At 37.7% G+C, this 18,745-nt stretch overlaps 2 protein-coding genes across 3 annotated transcripts; one reads left to right on the top strand and one right to left on the bottom strand.

Annotated features, from left to right (window-relative positions):
* Position 1: 1 nt before the first annotated feature.
* Positions 2-18,694, bottom strand: LOC139947177 (protein farnesyltransferase subunit beta-like). Its single transcript, XM_071945043.1, has 12 exons — positions 18,590-18,694; positions 16,872-16,951; positions 15,972-16,136; positions 15,300-15,349; positions 14,692-14,788; positions 14,154-14,237; positions 6,950-7,036; positions 6,008-6,137; positions 5,397-5,571; positions 4,634-4,703; positions 3,884-3,998; positions 2-2,278 (listed from the first exon to the last, which is right to left on the bottom strand). Exons 1-12 carry the CDS (start codon positions 18,680-18,682, stop codon positions 2,192-2,194), a joined length of 1,233 nt encoding a protein of 410 aa, XP_071801144.1. The 5' UTR covers positions 18,683-18,694; the 3' UTR covers positions 2-2,191.
* Positions 8,211-14,144, top strand: LOC139947161 (uncharacterized). Of its 2 annotated transcripts, none has more exons than XM_071945032.1 (3): positions 8,211-8,576; positions 11,029-11,684; positions 12,205-14,144. In XM_071945032.1, the coding sequence occupies exons 2-3, from the start codon at positions 11,048-11,050 to the stop codon at positions 13,104-13,106; spliced, it is 1,539 nt and encodes a 512-aa protein (XP_071801133.1). In that variant the 5' UTR covers positions 8,211-8,576; positions 11,029-11,047; the 3' UTR covers positions 13,107-14,144. The 2 variants fall into 2 exon arrangements, with proteins under 2 accessions (XP_071801133.1, XP_071801127.1); XM_071945026.1 differs by having other exon boundaries at positions 8,211-8,833.
* Positions 18,695-18,745: the final 51 nt, after the last annotated feature.

The following is an 18,745-nucleotide window of genomic DNA, read 5'->3' as shown; positions in this document are numbered from 1 at the left end:
TGTCCGAGTTGTTCTTTTATTTGACTTGTGGGTGACATGTAATTTACAAAAAGCACATGAATGATACATTGATGGCTATGTCTTCAGCATTGCTGATAGTCTTGGTGCAAGATGTTGTTTTTCATTATCACTCAACTAAGGCGATTCCCCGCTCCGCGCAGCGCACATCGTTACTGTTGAACCATAGCCGGTAAAGTTGGAAAATTTGCAGATCACCCACCACAACAAACAAAACTTGCTGCAATGTGTGTAGTGTCGAATGTATAAATGCCATATGGTTTTATGGTTTTACTCAACAAGAACGTCTTGCACCAAGATTACTTTGCTGTCAAGGCCAATGAAGATAATGGTATTGCTCTTGCAGCTTTTGTTGTAATGGGAGACTTTTGGGTTTTTTTCTTCTTAGTTCTTGCCTGTAGTGCGAGTGGTCAGACCATAGAGGCCATTCTCAGACCTACGCGCGCGATACTGAGCATGTGCGCGCACACTCAGAGCCGTAAAAAAAAACCTTTCATGTCTGCTGCCACCATTGTCTCAATAGTCCCATTACTCGGTCTTTAGGTGCTACCACTATTCTTCATCTTCCTATCTTCACAGTTTATTGTGACCATTTCAATACACACATACATAACATAAACATCATTATCATTGTCTTAAAGCACATTGTGCAACAAGCACATCATCATTCCAGACTGGTGTAATGCAACTGAGACTGCATGAAGTACTATCAATATTTCATACACAATGTCTTGTAAAAAATAATAAAAAATCTAAATGTGTTTTTTTTTCATTTAACTGAGCACCAATAAGGAATGAATGGCTGCAACCAAAGGCAAATATTCTAACGTGTGACGGTCAAGAATAACAATCTAGAGGTAAAGACCACACATGGCACAAACTCTTTCTGATTAAGAAATTAAAATGTACAAAGTTTTACAAATCGTTGATGATGGCCTGAGTTTAACTCGTATACACAAGGCTTTTACACCAAGATACACTGCCATGGGTAATCAACACATGATTTAATATGTTACTTAAAATTGTAAAGCACATAAATCTTCTACAGGTACCTACACACAAAAACACACACCTGCGGTTTAACATTAAATGGAAAACGAAACCATTCAAAACGGAATTTCCAATCCTTGCTTGAATATGAAATTGGATTAAAGTATGTGGAAAAGGGGACACCCAATCATACCTTCACAGAGCACGGGATTCTTGATTTCCAGGAATTCACTTTGGCAATTGCTCCAAAACAAATGCCCCTGTAATAATGTATAGATAAAATGTGTGCATTGATGCAATGTACTAACATTAGTACCTCCCCCCTCCCAAACATGAAGAACCTCATACCCAAACAGTCGGATGTTTACAACAATAATAAAGCCTCAAATGTTCAAGATCAAAACCTACAAATTACACATTCAATTCACATACACTGAACAATGTAATATACAATACATTATTTATATCATGATTGGTGGTTTACATCAGTAACCACGCTGTGGCTAATATTGGTTGCTACAGAAAAGAACCAGACTATTTCTCATTCCTGCCTCCGTTTGGCAGTAAAGGCTATTTCCGGATGAGCGACTGTGGCTTGCTCACCAAATTAAAATGCATGAAGCATATGCTAGCCCTTAGCAACAGCAGCCACAGCCACAAATGTGGTACATGTCCATCAATGGCTAGAGCTAGTTCCATGTAAGACCATCCTTTTTAGACCAACTTTGAGCTACAGAGCAAACAGCTGCAGTCAATGACAAATCAACAGCTACATAAACATGGAGGTTTTTGAACACTAGGTGGCAGCAGACAAATTTCCACTGATTTTGTAGTTCATAAAAGGCCGTGTCTGAAACGGCGACTTCCTACAGCTAGATCGTGCGCCTCTGCCTGTTTTTCAACACTTGCAGATGCGCTGATCTAGTTGTAGCTGTAGGCGAGGTTGCCATTTTGGACACGGCCTTAATAGCATCCGCACACTTCCATGAACAATAGATTTACCGCATAAGTCTGCTGCCACCTAGTGTCGAAGAATCTCTCCCATTTGATGACTACAACCATCCCTTCATCAACTGCAAGCTAGCTCCTGAGACTGCCAACAAATTTGAATCAAACAGGTTAGAAACATGAACGGAATAATACTATTTCCTTCCATCCGATTCATGCCTTTCCTGTAATAAGTTCACTTTGGCACTGAGAGTGAAGAGAAGAATTGGTTGGCGTGGTAGGCCGGCTCCAGACCGATGTTGAACAACGGATGACTTTGTTTCTGTCGGGGAGGAAAATAAAAATAGATTGAATTAATATGGCATGAAATTAAATTTTACAAACTAGGTTTTAAATAATACTATCAAAATAAGCCTATAAGGAGTGTCATCAGTAATGACCCTCAAAATGTAGCAGATAAAGTATCAACTTAAAATGTTAAAATTAAACCTGGAAATAATGTGAACATTAAATATTACTCATATTACTACATTGTGAACAATACTAATAAAAATGTCCAATCTGACAAAGGACCCTAAAAATGTAACAGATAAAACATAAAATATTAAAATCAAAATGAGATGGTATACATACGTATAACTTGAAATATTGTACCATAATAATTTAAGCAAATATCTAGTTAAAACAACGAGCCTATAAACACTTCTAAAACACAACTAGAGTTATATGCAAAGTACTAACAATTGATGTTAACACAAATTAAGAAGGAAGGCGGAAGTATTTAAGAGTCTCAAGAAAGAAACCCAAGGAAGTAAAATATCAAAAAGAACACAAGAATAAAAGCACATTATATACATAAGGTTAAATATATAATGAGTAGGGTAGATGGCCTTAGCTTTCGATCCAAACCGGACCTTCTTCAGAGGCAAAAAAAGTATGGACAAATACATATCCATTTATAGAAAAAAAGAAGGGATACATATATTGTACAATTGATAAAGACACAACATTTTCAACAGCAAGTTATTGTCAATAAATAATCAAGTAGAAACACAATCAATAGAAGAAATGAGAATATGAAAACCAAATTCAAATGTAAACCAGAAGAAATCAAGTACATTGTGATTATTCAATGAAGAAAAGAATTGATAAAGACACAACATTTTCACCATCAAGTTATTGTCGATAAATAACCAAGTTAAAACACAATCAATAATAGGAATGAGAATATGAAAATCAATATCAAAACAGAAAAAATCAAGTTCTTTATGATTAATCAATGAAGGAAATAATGTTTTATGGCAATGTATGAAACAAATAAAATGCAATGACAATGCTCTCTGCAAACTGTGCTGTACACACAGACCCTGCAATAATGACAGTTACAGGGTACCTCCATTGTTATTCCTATTATTCTATGTAGCAATAATTCATTGCGAAAAAGTACCCTGTAAGTTTGTGTGTGTAAGGGCACCAACATTTACGAGCCATTTTTAGGAAAAATCCATAAGACCACATCCATCTTGTTGCTCAAATGTGTTACTGGACCAGTATTGTTTTTTGCAAGACCAGAATAAAAAAAAAAAAAAAAAAAAAAAAAAAAAAATTCCTGACTCAGTTTATTTGAACAAACACTTTGAGAGTGATACGAGAAGATTGATCTCATCTGTCTTCATTATAAAATACTCAATAGAAATGTAAGGTATTTTATAGGACTCAAAACAAGCAATTTGCAATACTTTGTCTTGCTCAAGATATTAAACAGTTTAGGTTTTTTTTATCAATTAATATTCAACGAAAAGAAACAACAAAACTGCAGGACTTGTTCAGTGTAAAATTTGAGCCCTGTTCTAGAGTGCATGTAAACTATAAACCACATATTCCAAAAGGAACACAAGGTTTACTCTGGAAACGACTCAAGACTTACCAGCTCATTTTCAGGGGGTCCTAGGATTAATTTATTGGCAAGTTTTCCTGCTGCAAAGTGTTGAGCCACAGACAGTCCGCTCAAACAGTAACATGTGTGGTAGAAATCACGAGCTCTGAAAAAATACAAAATTATTAAATTAGTTTGTACCATTGGTCTTTGCAGTTGCTCAAAATGTGTTTAAATAACTAAGGCAATTTGTAAACCACAAGGGAAACTGACTGGATAAATTAATATTTTATTTTGGGTTGATAACAAAAAAATTAATAAAGGATTAATTTTCACTAAAGTCAGTTTCCCTTGTGGTTTATTGCCTGATGTTTTAAATAAAAAGTTGTCTTTGACAATTACCAATAGTGTCCAGTGTCTTTAAAAAGATATAGGTGTACCTGCACAAATTTCCTTTAAAAACAAAAACAACCACCACCTTTCCAAGGTCCCCAAAACAGATAATTTTACATTGCATCCTCAAGAGTTATGCAAAATAAAAATAATATTTACATCATATTATTGAACAGAAAAGCAGCAACCAACAAACAAACAAGCAAAATATTAAACAAAACAAACCAATCACACACACAGATAAATCTATATTGTGTTTAGATCAGTTCATCTATTTTATTTTGAGTCTCATCTACTGCACAGTGTATTAATCTTTTGATAAACTTTTCCAGCAGGATTTTCAGTACATTTGTCTTTGAACATTTAAGGGGCTTAAATGAACTCAACTTTTCACAACTTTTTACTTACTTTCCAGGTTTGTCAATGAGCCCGCCATGCTTGTGCTGACAACATAACAGAATGTACTCTTGCAATGCCACTGAAAAGAAATATTAGTACTTTATCATTAGACACTGTAATATTATATTGTGTCAGTCAATGGGGGTTCAGTTTAATTTATTAAATATCACAATTTGCAAGTAGAAATTAAAAATTTACAGATACAAAAATTTTAAAATTTACTGACAAAATAGTCAAAGATTTACAGGTAACAAGTTAAAATTTGCCAGTAAAAAATGATTTACAGATAACAACAACAAGTGAAAATTACCAGATAAAACAGTTGAAAATTACAGGCAAAAAGTGAATATTTGAAGACAAAACAATTGAAAATTTACAGGGTAAAAAGTGAAAATGTTAAGGTAACAAATGAAAATGTGCACATTGCAATCAAAAACAAAATTACAATATAAAAAAGAGTAAATTACAATAGATATGCACACAACATACATAACAAATCAAACAATCCAAAAATAAAAACAATCAGCAACCTGAACTCATTAGAATCACAAAATAGAAATAGAAGTAAGAATAAAATGTTATGGTAATTGAATTATCAAATAATAAGCCACAAGGGACACTCACTGACAGGGTAAATTTTTAAATAGTTTGGGGTAGAAAAAAAATTTGAACCAACGATTTATATGTACATATGAATGGCAGAGATTGTACATCGGTTCATAGCACTGAAAGAATATGATACAAAGCCATAAACATTAATGTAAATACATACTTTGGTCAAAGACCCATTCCGTTCGGCTGAGTGCATGGTCGTTGTGTGCCCCTAGTATGCTGTGTATGAGTGGGTAAGTACCAGCTTGCCAGAAGGAATAACACCCGTCCACTAGCTTGTTGGTCCGCCCTTGGAAACCTCCTTCAAACTTCATCTGTCTGTTGCTTAACCATCTCTGCAATGGGAGAAAATTGTTTGGTATTATACAAAACATTAAATTTAATATGTGGTTAATACGGTTGTTTCTAAGCAAACAAGTTTAATTTTGAATTATGTCTGGTGCAATGGTTCAGTGGTTCAGTGGTCCAGTGGTTAGACTGAATGACTTGCACTCACAAGGGTGTGGGTTCGAATCCTACCAAGCTAACCGCTGATTTTACAATGACTAGTATAAGTAATGTCGTCTTGCAACTGAATCACAATTGATTTGTGCAATTCATAATGATAGACGTTGAACCAAGGTTTGTGAGAGAGATTGGGTGGTCCCAGCTTGGTGTTTATTTCCCCTTGTGGGAGTTTGCCGAGTTCCCTTGACGGGAAGATCATTGACAAGCCTGGATTCGCCACAAGAGAACACTAAAAATTGGATGTAACTTCAACATAATACTCACTAGTAATGCCTCTGTGTCGCACAGTCTCTCATGTCCAAGGATTACTAGAGCTGCTACACTACAGAACGCATAACCTCCATGGGCCTCCATAGCTGGCTGACCAGCAAAACCTCCTTCATAGGTCTGACAACTATACACAAGAAAATAATCAAGACAACAATCATTAATGAGGCTGGTGAAATAATAGTACAGCTTAGTTCCTTGGAAACCATTCAAAGGTGCCGGTCTAGTAGAAGTTAAGTATTGTCAAAATTGTAGGGAAAGACAGTGTGAGCAAGTGTGTTGTAGGTTTCTGCTGATGGAAGAGAGTGATATAGGATTTGAGGCATTGTATGGTGAGGTATCAATATATATTTGGTTTGCGGTAACACCATATGTGTATCTACTTGCCAGGTAGAGTTCAAGTTCTTTAAAGAACTGTCTTTCTTTATTCTACTACAGCGGAGAAGTTTTATCGGATGTTCGGGAAAATTTCAGTTCTGAAAAGAACTGTCCTGCTTTTTAGCTACTACCCGGGCAGAAGGTATAGAAAATTGGTTGAGACTACTACTTTAGCTTATAGGATGGTAATTAACTGTACTACCGCGGAGTCAGTTCTTGAATTGGTCTCAACGTTTCGACTAGCTTGCTCTTGTCATCGTCTCGAAGAGTGATGTTGTGTGTTTGTTTGAGGTCTTCGGGAAGAGAATTCCAGAGTCTTGGTGTTATGTTTGCAATATCTAGCATATTGCGAATAGATCTCAGAATGGGGTGTTAGCAATATTTGGAAGGCTCCTGTCCGAGATACATTGATCCCACTAAGCCAACCTCATCCCCATAGTGGAATTCCCATTTGAATACATACATTCAGAAACAAACAAAGTCTTGTGCCAATTTTCCTTCTTAAACACATTTAATTATTTTTGTATGCAATTTTTTGTCTCTTTTTTTGAGGTGTCTTACCTGGCTATCCATTCTGCGGTGCCATCAAACATATCAGGTGTAGCCACATTGGTGATTGTAGCTGCTACTGCTGCACAGTATGCACCTCTGTTAACAAAGAAAAGAACACATTTTCATTGTTAATTTTAGTAATTAATACAATTTTTACACACACTCATTTGTGCACAGGTCAATGTGATGGACCAATGCTGCTGATTTGTACACATTTTCTGCAAGGAGTGGTCCAAGTCTTGAGCTTTGATAACAAGAAAGTGATTATTGTTATTACTATGGTTATTAAAAGAAAGTATTGCAAACTTGGGTGTGATCCTGCTTATCTGACAGCTACAGGCTAAATGGTTTCTGACTGCCACCCCCGGACAAAGAAATTTACCAAAATAGGGAGACTGCCAACATTTGGGCAAGATAGTTGAGTTGGTAGAGTGCTGGCATGTTAATCTGGAGGTCATAGGTTCAAGTCTTGCACTAGTCAATTTTTCTTTGTTAAACCCTAAAACATTTCAAAGTTACCAGTCACTTTCTCTGTGGTTTGTTACTGATAAAATTGTAATATTTTTTTTAATAAGAAAAATGGTGTTGTGCTTTGCAAAATTTTGTATTTATGAAGCTCTATGAAATTTAGCCCTTCTATCTCTTGTGGAAGCCATTTGACTTTGTATGTAGAAAGTATTTATAGTACATGCATGGAGCCCATACAAAAATAAATTAAAAGCATTTGATTTCAATACTTTAAAAAAAGGGGGGGGGGAAGTGTTTTGTCAGAGCACGGAGGCAAGAAATGTCGGAGAACATTGCTTGTAAAGATCATCCCAGACAGAAAATTAAATACCAATAATGGACAAGAACAAACCACAATTTTTTGGAGTAATATGAAATAGACACATCAGTGTTATTTTCTAACAAAGAACTCAAAATCATCAGAACACATAAATAGAACATTCAGACAAAAACACATTCAACCACCCAAGCTGCTTGAAATCACTCAACACACACCAATTAAAGAGTCTGCGGCATACTTGGAAACACTTTTGGCAACTAGCTTTTCCTGGCACCCACTCCATCTTCATGTTGTAAACCATGTCAACTAGCAATAACTATACAACAGCATTATAAGCTTTCGACACAAAACACCTAAACCTATGAGAATCCCGCCCTGGGGTGATGTGACCTTACAATAGGATCATGGGCAGGAGCCGAGCCAGCTTGTTTGGTGCACCCCCAACGCACCCTAAGGGGGGTACTCTCAGTGTGTGAGGCGGACCATAAAGAATCCGCTCAACCTGAAAGGCAAGTGCACAATGTAGTGTTTGGGATCTGTGTAGTTTGGCTTGGTTGTATCGCTGCGTGGTTACAACACTGCAGAGTAAGAACTCAGGAGTGCAGTGGGTGTTGATGACACTAAAACTTGTACAAGAGAAGGGCTTTGTGTAGTAGTACAAGGAGAGGCAGGCAGAAGAGTCTTTATTAAGTGTCTGTGTTGTGGAAGATCTTTTGACTGGATGAGAGACTACTTGCTGGTTTGATCAGCGTTAATAGCTTCTCCGCAGACAGGACTGTTGTCAATTTGTGTGTACTGGTTACATTTACAACAAAACCTTTTGAACTGGAAAATGCAACTAATGAAGTGGTATGTCTTCTTTACTGGATACTTGTAATTTGTATCTCCTAATTAGTTAGACCATATAGACTAACAAACGTGGAATTGTACTATTTGGTGAAAACCAAGTACTATACTACTTGGATGGCCTTAAAAAACACTTGTGGATCATTTAACTCATGAAGCTTCAGTTCAACCAGAGACCAAGACAAAAATGTAGGTCTTGGTTCTCCCAAGTGAGTACTGACTGGCTGTTGATTGACTGCAAGGCTAGACTCTAGAGTGAGGTAGGTTGTTTAACTCAATGGAGTGATTTTGTTCCAGGCAAAAGTCACAGAACTTTTTAAAGGGAAACTATGGTTTTCCATTCTAAGTTGTAACACAACGTTGGCATGGACCTGTCCTTTACACAAGCAACAACATTTCTTCTTTTGGCTGGAAAGCAAAAAGTATTAATGCTTCTAAGGTTTGGTAATTTATTAGTCAAGTTCTCAAACTAAAGTCTGTACCCATTTAAATCTCCATCCAAAAGTTCAGAAAGTCTTGTAAAAGTATTTCCAAGTCTGAGATACAAGCCCTGTGTTCTATTGAACATTTTCTTTAAAATGCCATCCTTTTTTGTTAATACTATTTAATGAGGGCAAAAACTAATTGAACTAATTGTGAAAAAAAAATTATTATTTTTTTGCTCTCATAAATTCAACAACTACCATGTTAAATTTATACATTCCCTCCCCATACTTAATCACAACTTGCAATTATTTTGATTAAGCTAATTTGATTATATGAAAACGGATCCACAGTACTGGATTTCACAAAGCACTAAGATTCATCTTTGAGTTGTCAATATTGCCATAGTGACTTACATTGTGACACATTGTGTTGCATAGCAATTAAGATTGATTTGCACTAAATTTTTAACTCTTTGAGAAACCAACCCCAGATGTAATTATAATGCGAGCCATTTCTTGAGACAAATTTCAAATAAACAAGAACATTTTTGCTTTATACTTTTTTTTACAATCACTAAAGAAAGACTGTTGAGATTTAGTTGGACGATAACCGCAAGCAGAAATTCAGTATTTATTTTACCACTGCGTCTGTCAGGTGAACATCATCAATAATTAGCTAAGATTCCCAACTCCCTCCATTGATTTTTCCCTGGCATACACAAACAGCTTACATTCCGTTAACAATCAGTTTACAATCCTCAGTGATTGGGGCGGCCAGCGGACGTTGGCCCGTGTGCTCATTTGGCACAAGTACATTATTGATTTCATCTTCACATACAACCAGAATAATTCTCTGTGTATCTATAAATAATCCACGACTAAGTAAACACTGCGTAACCCGGACTTGAAATGGGCGAATGGTTTCGAGTGAGAACTTCATTACATAATGGTCAAGAATAGATAACTATTACTGGCTTGGGAATGAAGTCTTTTACATACATTGTGAAATAAAGCTGCCATGAGGAAGAAAACTAACAAATGGTGGAAAAGGTAGTCATAATGTGTTTACCATGCCTCAATCTGGAGTACAGGTAACTGTCTAAAAGTAAAAATTAATCTAAAAACAGATAATTGTTTTGATTTCGTCCAGCAATTTTGCATAGCAACAAAATTACACTGGACGCATTTTGTGCACACTAAACACTCGATAATTATTGAGTGGCAAATGATGATAAGTAGGCCTAACTGATACATTTTGTGTTGTATTCTGCTATGCAGTACAAGGAAATCAGTCACTGATACATCATGTACATTTCTGTGTACAAATGGTTTGTGCTAACAACGATTTTTCTCACATGTCTTGTATTTCATATATGTACATGTAATAGGATGGCAAGGAAATGTCTCACACCAAAAAAGCACCCCCAAAATATCTTGGGGAACTTGGTTTAACCCTAGGGTGCCCTTTTACGGTCTGAACTTTCACAAAGGCCATTTTAAGGTCACATGGTGTGTTGTAACCAAAACAAATGGGTTATAAATAAACAACATTATAGGCCTTATATCCTGCCGGATGCTCAGTCCAAAAAATAGGCAAATTTAATCGGCTCTGAGCACTGCAAGAGGATTAAAGGCTCAAAGGTTATATAAACTGGGCAATAGAGGCAATGGTCTCAGTGGGCTCTGTGTTCCAGGATCGCCCTCAATGGACCCAAAAACCAGGGAAAAAGATAAAACCATGATTAATGTCAGTGGGTGGTCTATTTGTTGTCCAAATTGAACAGAGCTACAAGAAATTGTTGTGCGTGAGAAAAGAACGGTAATTTTTTACTGCTCTGTAGCTGTCATTTGTAATGAAAGTAGCAATTCATCAGAATCTCTGTTCAGTCAGATTTTCCAATGAAAGTGCCCTTTGGAAAATGACAATGGCTTGCCCTCTCAAAGATGAAATTCCAGGCCTGAAAATATCCGCAGATAGCATTCTTCTTGTCAGTGCAATATGATATAAAACACCATCTGTTATATTGCAGATTTGATTGAGCATTCACGATGGAAAGTGCAGTGGTATCCCTCTTCAGTGACTACAAGCACGGCAAGAGATTCAAATCCCAGCCACTTACCTCCGCCGCCATGACCAGAAACAATACCAGAACAATGCCTTCACTACTGAGGAGCAAACCAAGGAAATCACATTCCAGCATAGACGCTTTCCATAAGGTGGAGGTCTCCCAGCGACTACGCTGTACGACCACCCCGCCCCCATCGCTACAATCTCAATCCCTGCCAAGGATAAGTCTCCATGGAAACCACACCAAACAACAGCATCGCCATAGTTACTCCAATCACCTTCCAGCAGAGAAGACTGACAATCGACTTTTCATGCCATCGATTCAATATCGTGCAACTCAATCCCTGCCCTCCCTCTCTCAGTCAAAGATGAGCGGGAAAAACTCCAAAAAGAGTCTCTACACAAAAGATCCGCAAAGGTGTTCGACCTTTGACCTCTTCAAGACCTCAAGGATTGGACGGAGGACTGCTTCTCACCGCCAGAACTATGCCTGGGATTTTGGCTCAAAGGACGATGAGGTTTCACCTGACATGAAAGATAGCTGTTTTCCCACACTTGGTCCTGGTGATACACAGAGTACGAGACCAGTTCACTTGTACATGAGTGTTGAAATGATGGGTAAGAGTAAAGGCAAAGTGTACCTTTGGTATTTGGAACCATTTGATTGTATTAATCCTATAGGCTAAAGGTTACAACAAAACTGACATGACATATCACCGAAAAATCAGGAGTGAATATCTCCATGTCAGCGAAAACATTACTCCGGTTACACTTTTCAGATTAAAATTTTGGGGCATACAAACTGATATGTTTTTACATAACCACCTTACATCAAAGTAAATTGTTTCTCAAAATGCTTTATACTATCAGAATCTGCTGTAAGCTTCTAACCAAGAGTTTTAATTTCCATTAATTCTAAAAGTGATTACCAAACATACCACCTCTAGTAACAAAAGCATGCAATAGCAACATCTGTTTACAGCCATAACATTACAAATGCACTCTAAAATCATGACACATTCCAAATTAAAGTATCATTTGTGGAAGTTGTTATTTTGAAAAAAACAGTTTTCCATGACAATTTACTGTGTAGTTTTCAGGTGTTTGTGTCTTAATATTTGTGTTATTTTGTTACCAGATAAACTCCTTGAGAAGCGCAAGGGATTACGATCAGACGCTACCTTGAATGCTCTTATCGGTTTACCTCCAAGCACATCAAAGAACTCTAACAATGAGAAGGGTATTAAGGATTCTCCAAAAACAGCGAGAAAGATTGTTGAAGAGAGCAATGTCCAAGAGATAAGACCCTCAATCCTCAAGGAAACAACATCCAAGGAACCAGAGTCTGAGGAACTAAACTTTGAGGAACTAAAGTCTGAGGAACAAAAGACCAAGGAACTGAAGTCAAAGGAACCAAAGTCAAAGGAATCAAAGTCTAAGGAGCCAAAGCCCAAGGTACCAAAGTCAAAGAAACCAACCTCCAAGGAACGAAAGTCCAAGGAACCAAATTCAAAGGAACCACAGTCAGAAACAATGTCAGAGGATTTCCAGGACGATGAGATGGAGTTTGAGGACGATGAGGAGGCAGAACTCGGGGGACTAGGAGAAGAAGAGGATGGAGATGAAGAATTTGATGCAGCTGAAGATGAGGAGGAAGATGATGCAGATTTGGAGGAAGACGCAGATGACGAAGAGGAATTCGATGAAATTTCAAATGATTCGGATGAGGAACTTAATGAGGACTTTTTAGGACAAGGAGGAGAGGGTGAAGAAATGCCTGACGCAGAGGATATGGAAGGAGATTGCGAGGATGAGGAAGAACATGTAGGAGAGGAACTTGATGAACAAGACAATGACAATTCAGATGATGAAGATCTTGCAGGACAAGACAAGGATGGGGGTACTGAAGAGGAAGAGGGGGAATCTGATCAAGAGGATGAACCCATTGATGAGGAAGGAGGTCATTTATCTGATGAGGACGAACAAAACGAAGCTTCGGAAGATGATGTTGAACTATCAGATGATGATGAGGATGAATAAGTCAACGAGGAACCTTTAATTTGAATCAGATTCAGCAGACCTTTCCATCATGGATCTACTTGTTTACAATAAACCTTATGCACATGACGTCATTTGAATAGGACGCCCTAGACTAAAGTAAAAAAGAGATTGTGCATTGGCTAACAATAGTCATTAACAAAGGTTAAACTTTATTAATATTTTACCAATTATTATAAATAACTAGAATTACTATTCCTGGAAAAAAAAGATCAATCATTTTAATTTTACAACATTTTCCAGCATGTCCTACAAAAAGCTTATGTGTTTCAAATTTCAGTATTTTTTTTTATGTATTACTTTTTAAAAGACAATGTGCGTACACGAAGCAGACAATCATTTAAAATCTTTTGACAATTTTTACGCAAACAATTTTTCTGTATGTTACTCTACTTAAAGTTAAGATCCTTTTGTACTTGTGTGAAAGACAGTTTACCCATAAAAATAATAGCTTATATATTTATAATGCACCATGTCCCTCTGTCATATAAATGACACCCCGAACACTGAAATGTCAGATTTGACGGACTTTATTTAGAATGATTTTATGAGATAAAGCAACAGTAATTACAAAACATTCAAAGAGATACAAGGTGGAGTGACTGCCTAACCATGCCAGAAACACTAGGGTTACTTTACAATAAGTGTACTGGGTTCTTGTACATGCATTACACAAGACAATGGATACATGAAGAATGCAGCAATAATGGTGAAGTGCCTTGCTTGAGGACACAAGTGTCACGACTGGGACTCGAACCCACACTCTGCTCTGCTGATCAGAAACAGCAGAGCTCGAGTCCGGTGCCCTTGACCATGACAAGCCATTAAAAATAACTTCTATACCAATCAGTTGGAGTAAACACTGAATAAAAGCACTGATTATTTACTGTATTTCAACAGGACTTTAAAAACACCAGTTTGGAAGATAAATCTATGACTCTCAGTCATTAAAAAGATCCATGTTCTGAAAACAAACTTTGGAAGAGACAGAGAACTCTTTTACTGGGTGATAATAAAACATGAACATACCTTACATCCACTTCTCCACCGTCATGCATGCGGAAAGCGCCCTCTGGTGTCTGCATTCTCTTCAGGAATGACTGCAACTTGGATCTGAAACATACAACATAATTATCATCAACTGTTCTTATTAGTTACATGTGGGGGAGGGGGTGCTGGGCCAACAGAAGGTAACACACAGTTTATCATCCCACATAGGCAGGCACCGGACGAGTACCTGCCAGACACCAACCTATACATGGATTGCAATACGTGTCATCAACCGCCATCTTTGATGTATTAACGAGGGAAAAGTGCTGCGCATGCACTTTCCCTTGTTAATACCTCAAAGATGGCGGTCGATGACGCATATTGCAATCCATCAATAAACACGCCATGAATTTGACCCAATTTTCATCATGTGGGGGACATTTTTTATTTTGACAATGACCACCCTGATGAATGATCTTTCGCCGACCACTACATGCCAGTTGATGCCTAGAAATCGCACATGCGGCCCGGCCTCCATTTTAATTGTGAGTTAGGTATTAATCTTACTGCATCTCACCTGTTAATAGCGTCATATGCTTCTTGTGTACCAATAGTCATCAGTGCCAGGACTGCTGCGTAGGTAGGAGCTAGATGAGCAAACTGTAAAGGTCCGCCTGAATAAGGCAACCAAACTTATGGACTTAATAATTCACTCAATTTATTCACAATATAATTATGTCACCATTTTCAAACTTCAAAATCAAAATGCATCAGGTAAATGTGAAGTGCCCCTCCCAGAGACCTCCTTATAAAGGGGTTCAAAAATACCCACATGTAAAAAAAAGTACATTTCCAGTTTCCAAGGCTGTACAAGTGGTAATCCTCCAGTATTGTCCATGTGGCACATACATTATGGGGTGGGATTCCAACCCGAGATCTTTGCCATTCTAGAGCATTGTTTTATCACTAGACCATCGAGATATCTCTGATTCCCAGTATCTAGGTACAGTTCGGTGTATGGGTAAAATACAAATAACATGTGTTATCTTTGATGCAAATTTAGCATATTATTAAATACACATGTACAAAGTCAATAATTGTGAATAGTCGGACAGTAGGAGGGTTATCCAAACAAACATTTAATCAAGACTTTTCATGAATTTATTGATCAAATCCACAACTTACCTCCAAATCCACCCTCGGGATGCTGACACTTTACTAAAAACTTAACCACCCTGAAACGAATCAAAGAGGAATAACTAAATCATTCGTTCATGTCCCCCGACTTTTAACAATAAAAATCAGTACACTCTCCTTGCTTGGAATAATTTCATGTTTTCCTCAATGACCAATGACATACCTTAACCATTAAAGCACACTATGCCACAAGATCAAATAATGCCCTTACTGACATCATGGAGGAAGACCATGCTGACATCAATAAAGTTTTCACAGCATTGGCATACTGCTGGCACTGTTCCACATTTCATTGACACAGCTATGGTGGTGTGTGCTAGAGGTTGAACTTGGACTCCTAGATTATAAACATGTCAGTATTCTACCACCTGAACAACATAATTGCTCGGGAGTGCAAGTCACAAGCCATTCAACCTGTAAATGGCATGTAGCCAAAGATCGGACCAACGTTAACAATACAACCTGGAAAGTGGCGTGTGACTTTTTACTTCAAATGTCAAGAAATCTATGCCCCTAAGGGAAACTGACTGTGTAAATTTCCTTCTATATTAGCAATTTGATACAGTTAAAGTCACATCCACTCATTTTCTAATAGTTTTTGTAAGACACCTTGATGGAAAAAAAACTGGCACCACAAAAACAATAGTAAATTGATCTTACCCTGAGCCAATGTTATCTGGCAATGGTTGATCTAGAAGATGAAGACTATGTAAGATCCAGTAGCACAACCAAGGTCTTGATGCGTCAAGACTCTCATAGTTCTCAGACAGATTATGAAGGCCTTTCCGAAGGAAACTAATGTGACTATCTCTGTGTAACAACGGCCTGAAATGAGCGGATAAAAAGGTTTTGAGTTTGCCTTTAAATATTAATGCTATAATATGACAGAATCGTGCTTTTTGTGGTAAAAGCATAAAACTTGGCCTGACATGTACTTGATACTAAGATATGAACTACTAGACAGTGCCATCTCTGAATTGGCCTGTGGTGGCCTTAATTTTGGTGGCCAGTTTAACAATGCCCGCTTCTGATATAAAACTACATCACTCGAAATGTAAGAGGCCCATGGAATCTTTTTTGACTGGTTACAGCACCCTCTCATGATGTGAACCGTGGACAGCAACTAAAAAACTTAATCCAAGGAAATAAGCATTCCTTTTATTTTCTATTGTTGAATCTCTTTTGATTTAATTGCCCATGTGTTAATTGTTGAAATAAAACAGTTAAGTAAAACCCTAAAAAGATTATTTTCTTTTTTCACCGAGGTGTGTTATAAAACACAGGGACTGGCATATCTTGGCAAACAGTGCTCGTCTATTCCCCCTCGGGCCTGTGAGTGACCCGAAGAGGGAAATATGTCCCTCTTCTGATCACTCAAAGTCCCTCGGGGGAATAGACGTGCACTTTTTACCTCATTCCAGTCAATATGTGTATAATATTCCTACACAAATGGAGAAGGTAACCCAACTTCCTTCCCTTCAGTACCGTCAATATGGTCCTAGCAAATTTAGGTCTGCATTTTTGCTTTTCTGAATTGAGTCAAGTATATTTTGAACTTACTTTGTTTTATCAGGGTGCTCATCCTCACGAGATAGAAGGAATGTCTCAAACATTTCACTCACAGACGCTTCAACATTTTCCTGAAAGGAATAAAACAAAACCCATACAGAGATAGAAAACTTAACATTGTGAAGCCATTATTCATTAAAGCTCACTTCTCTGTATCCCAATAACATAGTTAGAGTTTGACACATTAAGTATTAACTGTTTTGGTTGGACCAATTTCTTATTGGGCTAATTTCCTGTCAGCTGGTCAGTTGTCACCTACCTGGCTACTCCTAGAACTATGAGGTTCGTTCAGCTCTGGTCTCCACGCACCTCATAGGTTGACATGTCTCACAACACAAACGAGGGGGTTTTGGCACTTCGATATGAGGTAAAATCTCTCTTTTTTTAAATTAAATTTCCCAAAAATTTGGCTCTACGTGTTCTTTGAACTCTCATTGACTTAGGACGAGGTACACAAAATCCATTCCGCAATCTCAATTTAATTTTTTTTTTTTATTCTTACCGTAATTCAGTCCCCATTACATCTATCTATTCCATTTTACCACTACACTACGAATGCCGATTGTCCCCCCAAAAAACAAAACAGATCTGTGCTTTGTGTACAAAATATATGGAAATGCCTCTGGCATGTCTGGGAACACACTCTTCGTGGTTCCCAGACGCCTGTCCATATGTTTTGTACACAAAGCACGGATTGGTTATTATTTTTTTTCTTTCCAGGACAAACGTGTGCAGATAATTCTCCACGTTTGTCCTGGGAAAAAAATACGCGCACGGTCGGGGACAATCGCCATTTGTAGTATAGTGGTAAAACGGAGTAGTTGGCTTGCACGCACTGCCTTGTGACACCCCTTATACAGAATGGTTTAGTCCGACTCGGCCACGGCTCGGCAGTTCGTCGATCTAGTAGGCTGGTGCCCACGTGTACAGCGCTTGGTGACCAAAAATATAATATAAAGCGTTGAGCATATTGAGAAGTCAAAAACCGGGCGATGCAGCAAAACAACAACAGTGAGTACCGAGCAGAAAACTGCATTTTTTAAAGATGTTGTTTAATTTCACTCAACAAAAAGGCAATGCAAGCATTATGAATGTATGTTGAGTGTGTGGGGAAAGTTTTGATAGTGTAGTACAGAGGAAACTTTAGTTAATGGTGGCTAACGGTCGTAAAACTTTCATCTATCAACGCCATTAAAAACGTATAGCATTAAGGAGGCCCAAAATATTAGACCCCTATATTTGCTATAGGCTCACGGGGGAGCCTTTTTTATAGTTTCTAGAAGTAACGGGACACAATAGCAGAACGAGTCGCCCCGACTTATTTCACAATTGTTTTGTCAATACCATTTGTTACACCATAATTTAATGGTCAGGGACCGTCAGGGGTGGTCAGTCAGATGCCGTGGTTACAATCTGACAATGCCAATGGTTACACAACAAAGTAGCAATGTTAATGTATAGTCTTAGAACTAGATGCAACATGATGTAGTAAATCCTATTAAAAAGTAACTTATAAAAGTATTAGAAGTATTTATAGTTATCATTTTTTAAAGAAAAAGCAAGGAAAACGAACAAAAACTACACTTCTTAAAAAAACAATTAATTATCAATTATCAGCCTCAAATGATCCTTTTCTGTGGTTCGTAAATACACCACACGTTGCCTTTTACTTTCAGGCCAACACTTCACTTTTAACAAGTCCAACCCACCTGCACATCAGAGGAATGAGTGTGTACTCCATCGTCAAGAAATCGTTGAAACTCCAAACCCTCCGGATTTGCAACACACCTGGGCGACGCCATCTTGTTTAGAGACACAGTGTTTCCAGCAGACTGTAGAGGGCGCCCTTTACAAGTAGTTGGTTA

The sequence above is a fragment of the Asterias amurensis genome, chromosome 1, assembly GCF_032118995.1.
Source record: "Asterias amurensis chromosome 1, ASM3211899v1".
NCBI classification, from domain to species: domain Eukaryota; kingdom Metazoa; phylum Echinodermata; class Asteroidea; order Forcipulatida; family Asteriidae; genus Asterias; species Asterias amurensis.
The sequence above is the reverse complement of the archived record's forward strand: the minus strand, read 5'-3'. Positions and strand labels throughout refer to the sequence as shown.